Raw genomic sequence first — 14,588 nt, forward strand, 5'->3', positions numbered from 1 at the left:
GGTCCACTACAGACTACTTGAACTTAATATACAGTTCGATGAACATATTCGGGACCGACTTTCAAGATACATTGAAAACATTTCTTGCAAGCTCACTTCGTTGGTCACGTATTTCGTTTGAAATTGAACGAACCCACCAAATATAGATATAGAATATTTGTATAGAATACACAACACTACTAGATATTTGAGAATCCATCTTCTCACAAATCACACCTTTTAAATCTTCAAATGACAGTGTGAATGGAATTATAATATCTATTAGATTTTCACATACAAATTTCACTCATTCAAATATTTGTAATAAAATTTGATCATGATAATATACTTTTAACATTACTCTATAATCCATGATAATAGAAAAAAAGAGAAAGAGCAGAGACGAGTTTTAGAGATTTGAAGAGAAGAGTGTGAGAAGAAGAAGACGAAGAGGATAGCTCGGTTATGGGGTTGGTATATATAAAACTGAAATCAGATCATCCGACCGCTTTCTTGATAGTTCAAATTTTTTTGAAAACTTAAATTGGATAGTCCGATTAGTGACATGGCCCGCCAAAAATTATTTTTTGAAAGAAACCGGTGGGTTTGATTTCATAGCCCATTAAACATTTTGTCCTGCACACTTGAAATCGCTGGGTCCGATTTCTCTGGACAGAAAAAATTGAACTCTGCATGCATGAAATCGGTAGATTTCGATTTTTTTACAAGCAAAATATCAGCCCAACACAAATTGGACGGTCCGATTTGTGTCCCTTCTCACTTCTTAGAAATCGGACCGTCCGGTTTCTAAGAGGTCAACTAACCACCGTCATAACAGTGTAAAATACCCTTAACATCCATAACTAGGTGTTATACCAAACTATGTGTCATATCCAAAAAAATTAGCCTCAAATTTATAGGTTTAAAAAAATTAAAATAAGAAAAACAAATCAAATTTACGGCTGATTTTTTTATATGATTTAGCATTGTGAGTTATGCTGGGTTACGATGATTAGGGGTGAATTACACTGTTATATGACGACGTTAGTTTTAGGAATCTGGAGGGAGAAGAAATCGGACCGTCAGATTTCATGTTGAGAGAGAAAGGAGCACAAATCGGACGGTCCGATTTGTGTGATGCAGATATTTGCTTTGCATGAAATCGGACCCACCAATTTCTGGTTGTCCAAAATTTTAAAACCAAGAGTGCACTAATCGGACCCACCGATTTTTGGTTGTCCATATTTTTAAAACCAAAAGTGCACTAATCGGACCCACCGATTTCCGGTGGCAAATTTTATTTAAATCCGGGAGTGCAGCAATCGGACCCACCGATTTGTGATGCGGAAAAATTTTGAAATAATAGAACACGGTCGGTCCATTTAATTTTATTGTAAGTGCATACATAAACCCAAAAAAATAACAGAAACCCATTCTTCCTCTGCTCTCATTCTTCTCCTTCATTCTTGCAGAACAGATTTTAGTGAGATTGAGAGTAGTTAATTACGTATAGTGTTATGGATGATAGAGTTGTGTTGAAAATTTATTGTTACGGACAGATTTTATTACAAACATATGAGGGAGTTCAATTTGTGTGTGAAAATCCATTAGATATTGTTATTCCGTTCACATTGTCATTTGAGGAATTGAAATGTGTAATTTGTGAGAAGATAGATTCTCAAATATCTAGGAGAGTATCGAGTATTTTTTACAGGTATCCTTTATCTGTGTTTGGTATATTCGTTCAATTTCAGACCAAATACGTGACGGATGAAGCGAGTATACATGAAATGTTTTCAATGTATATGGAAAATCGCCACCAAATGTCGTGTATCGAGTTGTATATTGAGTTCGAGCAATCTAAAGTGAACCGTAATATTGAATTGGAAGATTATAATAGTGAAAATGAGGAGGAATTTGAAGGTAACTATGAGATCGTTGGTCCAAGTGAAGACGAAGATGAAGCTGACGGCGCTATGAATGTAGATGTGGCGGAAGTTGCAAATACACTAGCAAACCCACATCCATTTCAGGAGCCTTCTTTCATGCGGTCATTGGATTTGGAGGCTTTGCATGCACCGAAATTTTCCCAATATATGAATGCAGGTATGTAAAGAAAGATAGCTTTGTGATATTCTGAATTAGGAAAAGAATAAGGTCAGATGATTAGTATATGTGATATGTGGATAGTAATTTGTGACCAAAGCATTTGATTACTTTATTAGTTAATAGTTCTTTATTATGAATTATATTTAGTTGTTCCTTACATAGATAGAATAGCGGAAAAAAAAAGACTATTATGATCATACATGGTAATGAATGATTTATTACTGATTACATAATAAAGGATTTATTACTTATGATTTATGCAGCACTTCCTGTTGTGGCGGATGGTGAGTTCACGGTGGGGATGGAATTCAGTTCAAGGGAGGCAGTAATAAAGGCAATGACAGATTATACCATCCGTAGAGGTGTAGACTATCGAGTATATGAGTCGGAACCGACGACATTCTATGCCAAATGTACACAATATGGCAATGGTTGTGATTGGCTGATCAGGGTTACCAAAATGCAGAAGAAGTACTGTTGGGAGATAAGGAGGTACAATGGAAGTCACACTTGTACCAGGTCTACTATTTCTCAAGACCATTCAAAGCTGGATTTCAAGACAGTTGCAGAAGCAATTAAGCTGTTGGTAGAGGTTGACCCGTCTATAAAGGTGAAATCAGTCATTGCTGAAGTCCAGTGAAAGTTTAACTACACCATCAGTTATCACAAGGCTTGGTTAGCAAAGCAGAAGGCGGTGGAATCAATTTTCGGAGGTTGGGAAGCATCGTATGAAGCTTTGCCCATATGGTTTGAGGCCATGTGTCACAAGGAGCCATCAGCAGTGGTTCACTTTGAAACAATGCCTGCTTACCAGGGGGATGATTTGGTTCCTGATATACATGTACTACATAGAGTCTTCTGGAGTTATTACCCTTGTATAAGGGCCTTCAAACACTGCAAGCCAGTGATGTAGGTGGATGAGACTCATTTGTATGGAAAATACAAAGGTTGTTTATTAGTTGCAGTCTCACAAGATGGTAATAACAACATCATGCCTATTGCATTTGCCATAGTTGAGGGAGAGACTTCTGATGCATGGTACTTCTTCTAAGTAACTTGCGTCAACATGTGGTGACACGTGATAGTGTGGGACTTATCTCTGATTGACACGATTCTATTAGGTCAGCTATTGATCGGAGTAATGGGGCTTAGTCTCCTCCTAGAGCTTTTCATATGTTTTGTATCCGGCATATTGAGTCCAACATCTTGAGGAAGTTCAAGGCATCTTACTTGCAGAAGCTTATCGTCAACATTGGTAAGTTTGAATACAATGAACTTTGAATTTATTGTAAGTACGATTGAATAGAATGGTGTTCATAGTTGACTGAATGTTTTTCATAAGATACTCGAAGACGATCAGGGAGTACCAGATGCGCTATGAACGATTAAAAGAACGGTATGAGGCTTACACCAACTGGCTTGATTGGATCCCACGTGAGCAGTATGATTTGGCATTTGATGGTGGATACCGATGGGGTCATATGACCACCAATCTTGTGGAGTGCATCAACTCCGTCTTAAAGGGTGCATGCAATCTCCCGGTCACTGCGCTTGTTAAGGCTACATTTTATAGACTGAATGAGTTGTTCACTAGGAAAAGAGCCGAGGCTGAATCCCGAATTAATGCTGGACTTGTGTTCTCTGAGATGGTGACCTCCAAACTGCATGCAAATCAACGAGCATCGGCTAACATACAGGTTAGCTGTTTTGATAGAGAAAATGAAGTCTTTGAAGTACACGAGATGCCTAGTGGGGTTGAGTATGCAGTTGACCTAGAAATGGTAGCCGGATCCAAGCCCAAGTAAGCAACAGTGTCAGTGGACCATCCATCTCCTTGCAGTCGACATGAGTTGCCCTACACAATGATCTATACAAGTGTGCCAGGCATATCGAACCCAACTAAACTGTATGATCCCACCGAAGTTACGGAGCAAAGGCAAAAATTTCCAATGCACCGCTGCACCCGACTTATCTCCAAACAGAATTGTCCCGAACAACAACGTTATGTGACACTTTACATACATCTGAATGTGAACATCATCATTCAACACTATATGATCTTTCAAACCCCTAAACCACATTAATTTTATAAAGCTCCCTCTACAGTCCGTCTTCCTCGATTCAACTCCAAATTGGTGCAAGCACTCGGCCTCCAATGCCTCAAAACTACTCATGGTTGGTCTTGTAACCGGAAGACCATTTGTCGGCAGACCGAGAATTATCGCCACATCCTCCAAGGTCACGGCACACTCACCAACCGAAAAATGAAATGTGTGAGTCTCAGGCCGCCATCTCTCAATCAGAGCATTAATCATTGCTGACTGACATTGGATAACTACAATTTGGGAAACATAATAAAATCCAATCTCACGTAAGTGTGACTCAACAATTTGGTTGTATGGATCCGACGGCTTTAAATGATCACATATCAACATCCATGAACCCTACAATATCACATTTCCGTTAAAAGTACCAATATAATATAACTATATTATCAAAAACACAATTATCCTTACATGTGGGCTGCACACGGATCGGATCGGATCGGATATAGCCTAAAATTCTATCCGATCTACACTGCACTCATCGGATCGGATAGGATATGATATCCACATTTTTTTAGGCTGGATCCGATCCGATTCGCAAATTTGCGGATCGGATCGGATCAGATATCGAGTATATCCGCATAATTCAAAAAAACTATTTTAAGATTTTGTTTGACTGTTTTTACAAAAAAATATCCAGAAAATTCATTTTTTATTTGTTTAAGCCTATTTACTCCTAAAATATTATCAATAATAGTTCTCTTGAATAACAAAAATAAAATAATAACACATGATTTAAGTTTAATTATTCTAAGTTAAAATACAACATAAAAAATTAAAACTAAAATATCATAAAATTAATAAAATAACACACTAAAATTCATATCACATTAGGGTTTACTTTCTTAAACTATGCTATTTATATGTGATGTGCGGATATGCAGATTTGCGGATTGAATCCACGGATATCACTGTCGAATCCGCAATCCAATTCTACCATAGTGCGGATCGGATCTAACCCGATCCGATGGCTCTGCGGATCGGATAATATCCACAAAATTCGGATCGGATTCGGATAATTACTGCGGATATGCGGATATTATCCGATCCATGTGCAGCCCTATACATGTCCATTATAACTAATTACTAGCATAATTGTATTTCAAACATACACAGTAAATCTGTTATACAAAAATCCTCCAATCATATTCATTACCTTATAACAAAAATTAATTAACCTTAAGTAACTAACCAGAATAATTTCACGACTGATAAATTATTTATTCGTAGAACAAATATTTTTTTTCTTTCATCCTCTATTATTATTATTATTATTATTATTATTATTATTATTATTATTATTANAATTTATTAAATTTATGTTATTAATCATAATAATTTATTAAACTCAATTACTAACTAATACTAATCTCATTCTTCTTTCATTCACATCCATCCATCCCTTCGTTCATTCGTTCGTTCGTTCATTCATTCATTCATTCTTTCTCTCTTTCTTTCTTTCTTTCTTTTTATTTCATTTCATTAACCAATAATCATAAAAAACCCCAAATCAACGGTACCATATCATACATACATACATGACAAATCCCTACTTTAATCTTCATTTCTAACCACCTAACAGTAAAATCATACACACATATATGATTAATCTCTACTTAGTGCCATTATAATATATATTACTAATCAAATCTAATATTATCACTATTATTATTATTAAATCAAATTATTAAAAAATAAAAATTTACATAATTAGAATGCCGAAGATAATTAGTCATATAAAGCTCTGGTTGATTTACTTCTTTGATTTTTAGTCTTCTTGTCATTGTTTTTCAATTTTTACCGAAATTTGTTGTGGTCCAACAATGGTGAATAATGGGCAGAGTTGTGGGATTGGGGAGAATGAAGAGAGTATGAGATTAAAAGAGATGTATGCTGGGAGGGGGCACTTGTATTTGCTGAGAGTGCAACGAAGCCAACCAAGGTCGCCACCTGCATGCGTGCCACGTGGGAGGAGTGCACTAATTGGACCCACCGATTTTTGCACCGTTTGATTTGTGAAATCGGATCGTCTGATTTTTGTGCTACCGATCGATCCGTTCGATTACTTCTACGCAGCCATTACAGATACACTATAACCCCATATCCAAGCTATACACCATCATTCCCTCCATAGCAAAATTAAAAAACTCCAGATTTACATGTTTAAAAAAAATCACAAAACTAACGGTAGGATTTGTTTTCTTCACGGAGAAAATCACATCAAGTCTCCATATTACTCGAAAATATCGTTGGAAGTCCAACACCAAAATTAAAAACGGTACCCTACCATCCAACTCACTTATAACAAGTCCACAATTGTGTTTTCCATATTTCCAGTATGAGTATATGACACATCTAAGTTACGGAACCAAATAAGCAACTATTGATCGGCTCAACCTTGGTGCAGCTACACCAAAACCCAGCCTTACACTAACTCTAAGTCTCTAACAAACTCTGGTGCACTTTCTCTTATCCATTCTTTAGTCTCGTCTCTTGTGTGCACTGCACATAGATCCAGTTGTTGAATATTGTAACATATGGCATCCACCTCTTATTCTACTTCAATGATCCCACCACAAAGATTATACACCTATCACGTGTTCTTGAGTTTCAAAGGAGAGGACACTCGCACTGGATTCACTAGCCACCTCTACGCCGCCCTAAACAGGAACGGAATCACAACCTACATCGATGACAATAACCTTCGCAAAGGCGATCTTATTTCATATGAACTCCTCAGAGCAATTGAAGAGTCTGTGTTTGCAGTCATAGTCCTCTCACCCAACTACACTTCCTACACATGGTGCTTGGATGAGCTCTGCAAGATCCTTCACTGCAACAACGACCTGCCCCAACACATCGTGACGGTGTTCTACGATGTGGATCCTTCTGATGTGAGGCACCAGAAAGGAACCTTCCAATATGCTTTCAGGAAATACCAGCACAGATTCGGAGAAGAGAGTGAGAATGTTAAAAGATGGAGACACGCTTTAACACAAGTTGCTGCTTATTCTGGTTGGCACACCAAAAATCAGTAAGCTAGAAAATTCTTCACTTCTTGTTTTGTTGTTGCAATCAAATTATTATGTGCTATACATGTTCCAAGTTTTTGTTTGTGATGTGAAAATTCTCTCTACCGAATAGTCATAATTAAATACTAATTTTTGTGTGGGAAAAAAGTTTTATTATCTATTGGAGAAACTTTGATGGTTTAGATAAATTATTCTTTAATGGAAATTCTTGGAGTCAGCTATTTTTACCCCAATACTTCAATACTGTTTTTTATACTAAGTTTTTTCATATAAAAGATATTCGAGTGATGCACATATGAACTAAAAGGTTTTGTGTACGAATATTTTGAGTCAATATATAACCAACAAATTTATTTTAGCAAACATGGTATTTACTTTTTCCTTGATCATCTTTTTTGCTTATTTTTTATTCAAATTATTGACTACAAGTTGGTTTCTCTTTTTTTTTCTCTAAAGGTTTGATAACAAGTTTGAATTTAAGGATTTGAGAACATAACATAAAAGTTTAATATAACGTTTAATTGATGTTGTTTAAGGAAATAAAATATAAAGCATTAAAAGTGTGTAACAATATAACGTACATAGAATTACGATGATATTTTCAAGAAATAATTTAAGAAAAATTCTAGGGGGCAGCAACTTTCGTGTTTTTTAGCCAGCACTTAACCATCAAAACAAAAGTGAATGATCTCCCACCATTAGATATAATCTCACACCATTAAAAATACTATTGATGGCCAATTGATGGTTACAAAATACCAAAATTGTTGCCCCCTAGCATTCCTCATAATTTAATTTAAGCATTGCTTTCAACTGCATTTTTCGAGAGTAAAACTCGGGGAATTTTGGATAATAAGGTGAAGCTCAGTTTGGCAATATGAGCTGAGAACAACACTACTTGCAAGTAATTGGGCTCGTGAAAACTTCTTTGTAGTTTGCATTGTTTATCTTTCTCTTGCTATAAATAAAAAGTTGTTGCTTTATTTTGGTTCTGTATCTTGCTAGACTTACAAAGAAATATCTTTCCCTGAATAGGAATGAGGCAGCACTTGTGGAAAGAATTTCTAAATATATACATGAAATATTGATTCCAAAGTTGCCATCTTCAATGAAGAATCTTGTGGGGATTGATTCAAGAGTGAACCAAGTGATTAGTCAAATAGGCCTTGGATTGAATGATGTTCGCTATATAGGCATATAGGGAATGGGTGGGATAGGTAAGACAACTATTGCTAGAGCGGTCTTTGAAACCATTCGAAGTAGATTTGAAGTTACTTGCTTTCTTGCCGACATAAGGGATCAATGTGAGAAAAAAGATATTGTTCACATGCAAAAACAACTTCTTGACCAAATGAATATTAGTTCAACTGCTGTTTATAGTGAGTATGATGGACGTACAATAATTCAAAACTCTCTACATCACAAAAAGGTTCTTCTTGTTCTTGATGATGTAAATCATGAAAAGCAATTAGAGAATTTGGATGGGGAGCAAGATTGGTTTGGTCCTGGAAGCAGAATAATAATCACAACTAGAGATATACATCTGCTAATGGAACAATAGGTGCATGAAACTTATAAGGTTGAAGGGTTACTAGAAAGTGAAGCCTTTAACTTCTTCTGTTTAAAAGCTTTTAAACTACCAAAACCTACAGAAGGGTTTTTGGATTTGTCCAAAGAAGTGGTTAAATACAGTTGTGGTCTTCCATTGGCACTTAAACTACTGGGTTCCCATCTTTATGGTAGATCCATTAAGGTTTGGCACAGTGCTATTGAAAAAATAAAAAAATCTTCACATTCTGAAATTATTGATGTACTGAAAATAAGCTATGATGGTTTAGGTTCTAAGGAAAAAGGACATTTTTCTAGAAATTGCTTGTTTCTTTAAAGGACATGAGAAAGATTATGTAACAAAGATATTAGAAGGATGTGGTCATGATGCTGAAATTGGTATTGATATTTTGATTAGTAGATCATTGATCACATTAGGGAAGAATATCTTTGGGGAGTTTGCAGTGGGGATGCATGATTTGCTTGAAGAAATGGGAACATTTATTGAAATTCAAGAGTCTCCAGATAATTGTAGCAAGCGTAGCAAGTTATGGTGTGAAGATGATATCGATCTTGTACTCAAACAACACAAAGTAAGTGCTGGTTTCTTCCACAATTAAAAAATTTATGGAATTAAGACAAGAATTTGGTAACTGTTTTCATTGGTTTTTTGTATAGGAAAGTAAAACAACACATAGCATCGTTCTACATGGTATGGAACTTTATAAGACTGCGGTGCGTTGGAGAGATTTATCTTTCTCAAATATATGCCAGCTAAAGCTCCTCATTTTAGATGATGTGAAAGCTCCCATTCTAAACAATATTCTAAGTTCCTTAAGAGTTTTGCAATGGAGAGGTTGTCCAATGGAAACTATGCCCCTTACGGATCAATACTATGAACTTGTTGAAATTGATTTGTGTCGGAGCAGCATTGTAATTCCATGGAATGGAAAAAAGGTAGACTTTTTCGTCAAGAGCTCTATCAAATGATATTACATGAACATTTACAATAAAAATAGTAATTCTCTGATATTCTTTGCATTGTTCAGCTTCTAGAAAAGTTAAAGTACTTAAATTTGTCATGGTGCTCCAATCTGAAGTAAACTCCGGATCTTTCTGTGACTCCCAATCTACAATCACTTGATCTTAAGGCTTGTGCAAAGCTGAATGATATTCACCCATCTCTCCTACACCACAAGGGCATTGTTATATTGAACTTACAGAGTTGTAACAATCTGGAAATACTTGGAGATAAAATGGAGATGAGTTCACTCAATAAACTAGATCTATTGTTGTGCGACAGTTTGAGAAAGCTCCCAGAATTTGGGAAGTGCATGAAACAGTTATCGATTCTTAATTTGGGTGGTACAGAGATAGAAGAGCTACCCACAATGCTAGGGAATTTGGTTGGCTTGTCTGAGTTGGGCATAAATGGATATAGCGAGCATAGAAGTGTTCCAAATATTGTTGGAGTTTTATGTTCTATGTCTCGTCTAACCTCTTTGAGCAGTCTGAAATTATGGGGATGTTTTCCCGCAGAGTCAGCCCTTTACTACAATCTCGGCCGCTTATCGTCGTTGACGTATTTGGATTTATCGTGGAATCGATTTGCAAGGGTTCCATTAAGTATCCATGAACTTCCCCGGCTTACACGTCTGCAGCTATATCTTTGCCATAAACTGGAGGTTTTGCCAGAGCTTCCATCAAGTCTGAGAGAACTAGACGCATCATCTTGTACATCACTAGATGCATCTTATGTCAATGATGTTATACCAAAGATGTGTCATATCTTTGTAGAATCAGCTAGACAAGATTGTGAAGACGTCTTTCAAGTGTTGATCCCAAAGGAGGAAATTCCGGCATGGTTTGACCATCAGGAACAAGGTAATGCTGTATCAGTCCCATTCCTACATAATTGTCCTTCAACTGAAACCATCGCACTTGCTCTCTGCTTCCTATTACATGGTCCAACACGTGATAGACTACGGCCTTTAGTAATCTGCAACGGTCAAGAATTCATCAACCGAAGTTTATTTCAAGTGTTTCTCACTAGAGTTTCTCCACATTTGTTTATTGTCTACTTGACTGGTTACTGTTTTAGTAGCCTATTATGCCAAGAGAATCTCTTCCAAATGTTATTTCCCAGTAATCCCGATTATAATATCCTAGTACAAAGATCTGGAGCACGTTGGGTGTGTAAGCAAGACATTCAAGATTTCAAGAGAAGAAAAATCTGAAACAGAAAAAAACAACTTTTGAACTGCACATGGGCATCATCTTACATTGTCCTCCTTCTCAGAGGAAGAGGAAGTGCCTGCTGATATAGCATAGGACACTATTCTTCTTTATTTGGCATTTCGCAGAAGCTCTGACCCACCTGAACACCTATCTTCCCTTTGCATCCCAACAACACTTCTTTTGTAAGGTGAGTATTTGGAGGTTGCATTTGGGTTCATCCGTGATGGCTTTCCTTTTTTTTTTAGTTTGAATATTATGGGACAAATGTATAAAGTGGGTATGATGTGTAATTTATTGAGGTTATAGTGATTTTTAAATAATGGGTTGGAGACTTGGAGGGAAACACTTGAGCTTGACAATGCTTTGAATGTTTCGTTGCTGCCGCATAGCATGAGATTTGCAAGCATAACTAGAAACATTCAGATTCACGTTCATTATAGAGGGAAGGAGAAAATCTACAGGTCATGGATTGGGGAGTACCAATGTCAACTTAGTTGCAATTCTTGTAAGTTTCCAAGCTGTGTTTATTATGATTAGGTTATGTTTCTTTATTTCTATCTGCTTTAGAATTTTGACTACTACTGTTTGATTAGCAGCTCATTTTTTTTAACCACACATTTTTTATTATGTGCATTTTGAATTTTGAGGTCGATAATAGAATATAGGTTACAATCTTTGGAAGACACATGATGTAAATGAAATGAAGCTATCACCAATATATGGCATTGATATTATCTGATTGCCAATAAAGTTATTGAATTATTTATCATGCTTAATTCAATGTTTCATCATATTTATGTTTTGTTTTTTTTTTATAAAATATCTTAATCTTCAATTTCGTCTATTTTGTTCTATTCTTTTAACATACTAGGTTATACCTAATAAAACAAGTGTATTAACCCGTGTCATGCACGTGATAAGACTGAAATTATAATTTTAAATTATTTTGTTAAGATTGATGGTTTTAGTGGCTAAGAGAAGGGGGTTGAATCTTAGCCCCCTTTTTGCTTGATTACACTTTCTCGTCTTTGAGGAGACTTTTCTGTTTTTGTCTCGTCCCTAGCCACGAGACTTTTTATTTTTGTCTCGTCAGTTGGCACGAGATATTTTTGGTTTTATCTCCTGAGCAGTAGAAACAGAAATGGAGTAGTAAGAAAAGAAGATTACACCCAGATATATCCTGGTTCAGCTGCTAAGTGCAATGCAGCCTACATCCAGTCTCCATCATAACTATGATGGAATTTCACTATAATCATCCTGATTACAAACTGTAAAGTGCTAACTCAACTTACAAAGGGATTCCCACAGAATCATGAAACACAACATAGATGAACAAAGGAACTCTAAGACATCTATGGCTTTTTCTTTTAATTTTGCACTCTCTGCTTTTTTCTGCTCTATGGCTTTTTCATACAAACCTCACTATTTATCTTTTTCCATGAGACTCAAGACATGACAAAATTAAACAGAAAAATACTAAACAGAATACATTGAAGAAGAAAAAACTGTTAGCTCAGGTAGTTCTGAGAACCCTGTGCCTTGCACTCTCACACTTTCTTCTTTGAATCAAACTGTGACTGTTCACCCCTTTTATAGAGAAGAGAAGCCTTCACAGTTGAAATAAAACCAAGCTTAACTTCTTTTCCTTCAAAACAGAGCTTGTTCGGCCACAGAGAGAGAAGAGGTAGCTCATGCAAAACCCAACATGCAAATACCTCTAGTTCTTCTTTGGTCATCACTCTTCATCAATCCGAGCGCTCCATCCTTGGCTTGCTCTCCAAGATGGATTTCTGGCCCGTTATGCTTTATGATGATGATGGCTTCATCTGCTCCAATCTCTGCCTCTTCCATCACTTCGCCACTCTAGCTACTTTCTGTGGTGGTTGAGCAGAATCAAAGACAAGCCATGCCTCCAAAGATCTCTTCCTTGCTGGCCAAATCTCCTACTTTCTTTTTGGGTATGAGGAGCTCGAGATTACCTCACCAAATCTTACTATTTTTTGTGAAAATCTCAGCCACAACATACTTTTATTTTGTTATGTTTTCTTGCCATCATCATGATAATCTTGAGACGTGCTCTATCTCCTTTTCGGTGAGTAGGTGTGGCTTCCATGGCTTCCATTATTTTCTGGTTAATGACCGAAAAAGAGTGAGAGAGAGATGAGAGAGAAGAAAGGGCTAGAACAAAAGCAACTAAATGAATCATATTAATTGAAGTGAGATTGCTTTTACTTCCCTTGTAGAATAGCGTGAAGCAATGATGCCTTCAATCAAATTAATGTCAAATTCTCTCTCATGTTTCCAATGCATGTAATAACTTCATTTTAACAAAATTTGAATTCCACTAGAGGTGGATTCCGTTGGAAGCTAGAAGCAATACATTTGCTTTCTCTTCAACTTGGTTTCAGACCAAGTTTGGAAACATTCATCAAAATTAAGATTGGGCTAGGTAGCAACATCTTTTAATCTGGCCCAATAATAACATTTGCTTTCCTGATGAAATTTTGGATCATGCATTGAGCAAGTAGGAAAGCATATTCAACTTGGGCTTATAATAATAATGGATCAATTTGGCCCAAATAATAAAACTTTTTTTAGCCAACAATCATATAACGGGAATTACATAGGGCTAAATTTTAATTTATTGGGCTTGAGATCTCTCTTTTTATTTCGGCCCAAATAAAACCTGCAACACAAAATTATTAATTAATATATGTTAAATGAGAATCAAATTAATAATTTTGTAATTAACTATTTTAATAATGTTTAGTCATTACAAATATTAATTTAGAGTTTTCCAAACTCATCAATCTCCCCCTTGATGACAAACATTATTAAAAATTGAAATGGAAAGAAATTAAAGGTTAGAGTATAGGATACTCCCTTTGAATGTTTTGAATTTCTCCCCCTTTCAAATTGTCACAAGGCTCCCCCTTAATATATGTTATTTTTACCAAGGGAAGCTTTATACATGTAACAATTTAATCAAGCTTCAAGTAACAATGTTATTTAGCATATTCATTCCATGATGCTAAATGCTTGATTTATGAGAAGATTTGAATGATATACAAAACTTATTTGCTATCACAAATTTAATTTTCTGCTAAAACATACCATAATCAATCAAAATCTATTTTTGGTAGAAGTCTTGCTTTTCAAAAGTATTTTTCAATAAATCAGAGCAATCTTGGTAGGAAAAATATTTTTCAATCATGATTTAATCTTTCCAAACACAGCAACTTTCATCATTAAGAACTGCCAAAAATAAATCCATAAATCATTTTACCAAGGTAAGTAGTAAACACATTTTACCAAGATAAACATCAAATAATGGCAGCCATCAAGATAAACCGAATGCATTCTCATTACCAAGGTAAGTAGTAAACACATTTTACCAAGATAAACATCAAATAATGGCAGCAATCAAGATAAACCGAATGCATTCTCAATCAACATAAGCCAAATGTATTGTTTAATCATCAATAGAGGTGATAATGAATTTTCACAAAATGAAAATTTCATCCCCTGTTCCAATTTCAATTTTTTTAACCTTATTCTCCCCCTTTTGTCATCAAAG

At 35.8% G+C, this 14,588-nt stretch overlaps 1 protein-coding gene and 1 pseudogene across 1 annotated transcript; both read left to right on the forward strand.

Annotated features, from left to right (window-relative positions):
• The first annotated feature begins 6,730 nt into the window (after positions 1 to 6,730).
• LOC127739615 (disease resistance protein RPV1-like) lies at positions 6,731 to 7,231 on the forward strand. Its single transcript, XM_052253627.1, has one exon. The coding sequence runs from the start codon at positions 6,731 to 6,733 to the stop codon at positions 7,229 to 7,231; it is 501 nt and encodes a 166-aa protein (XP_052109587.1).
• Positions 7,232 to 8,318: 1,087 nt separating this feature from the next.
• Positions 8,319 to 11,021, forward strand: LOC107466480 (disease resistance protein RUN1-like; annotated as a pseudogene).
• The last annotated feature ends 3,567 nt before the right edge of the window (positions 11,022 to 14,588 follow it).

The sequence above is a fragment of the Arachis duranensis genome, chromosome 9 (genome assembly GCF_000817695.3).
Source record: "Arachis duranensis cultivar V14167 chromosome 9, aradu.V14167.gnm2.J7QH, whole genome shotgun sequence".
NCBI classification, from domain to species: domain Eukaryota; kingdom Viridiplantae; phylum Streptophyta; class Magnoliopsida; order Fabales; family Fabaceae; genus Arachis; species Arachis duranensis.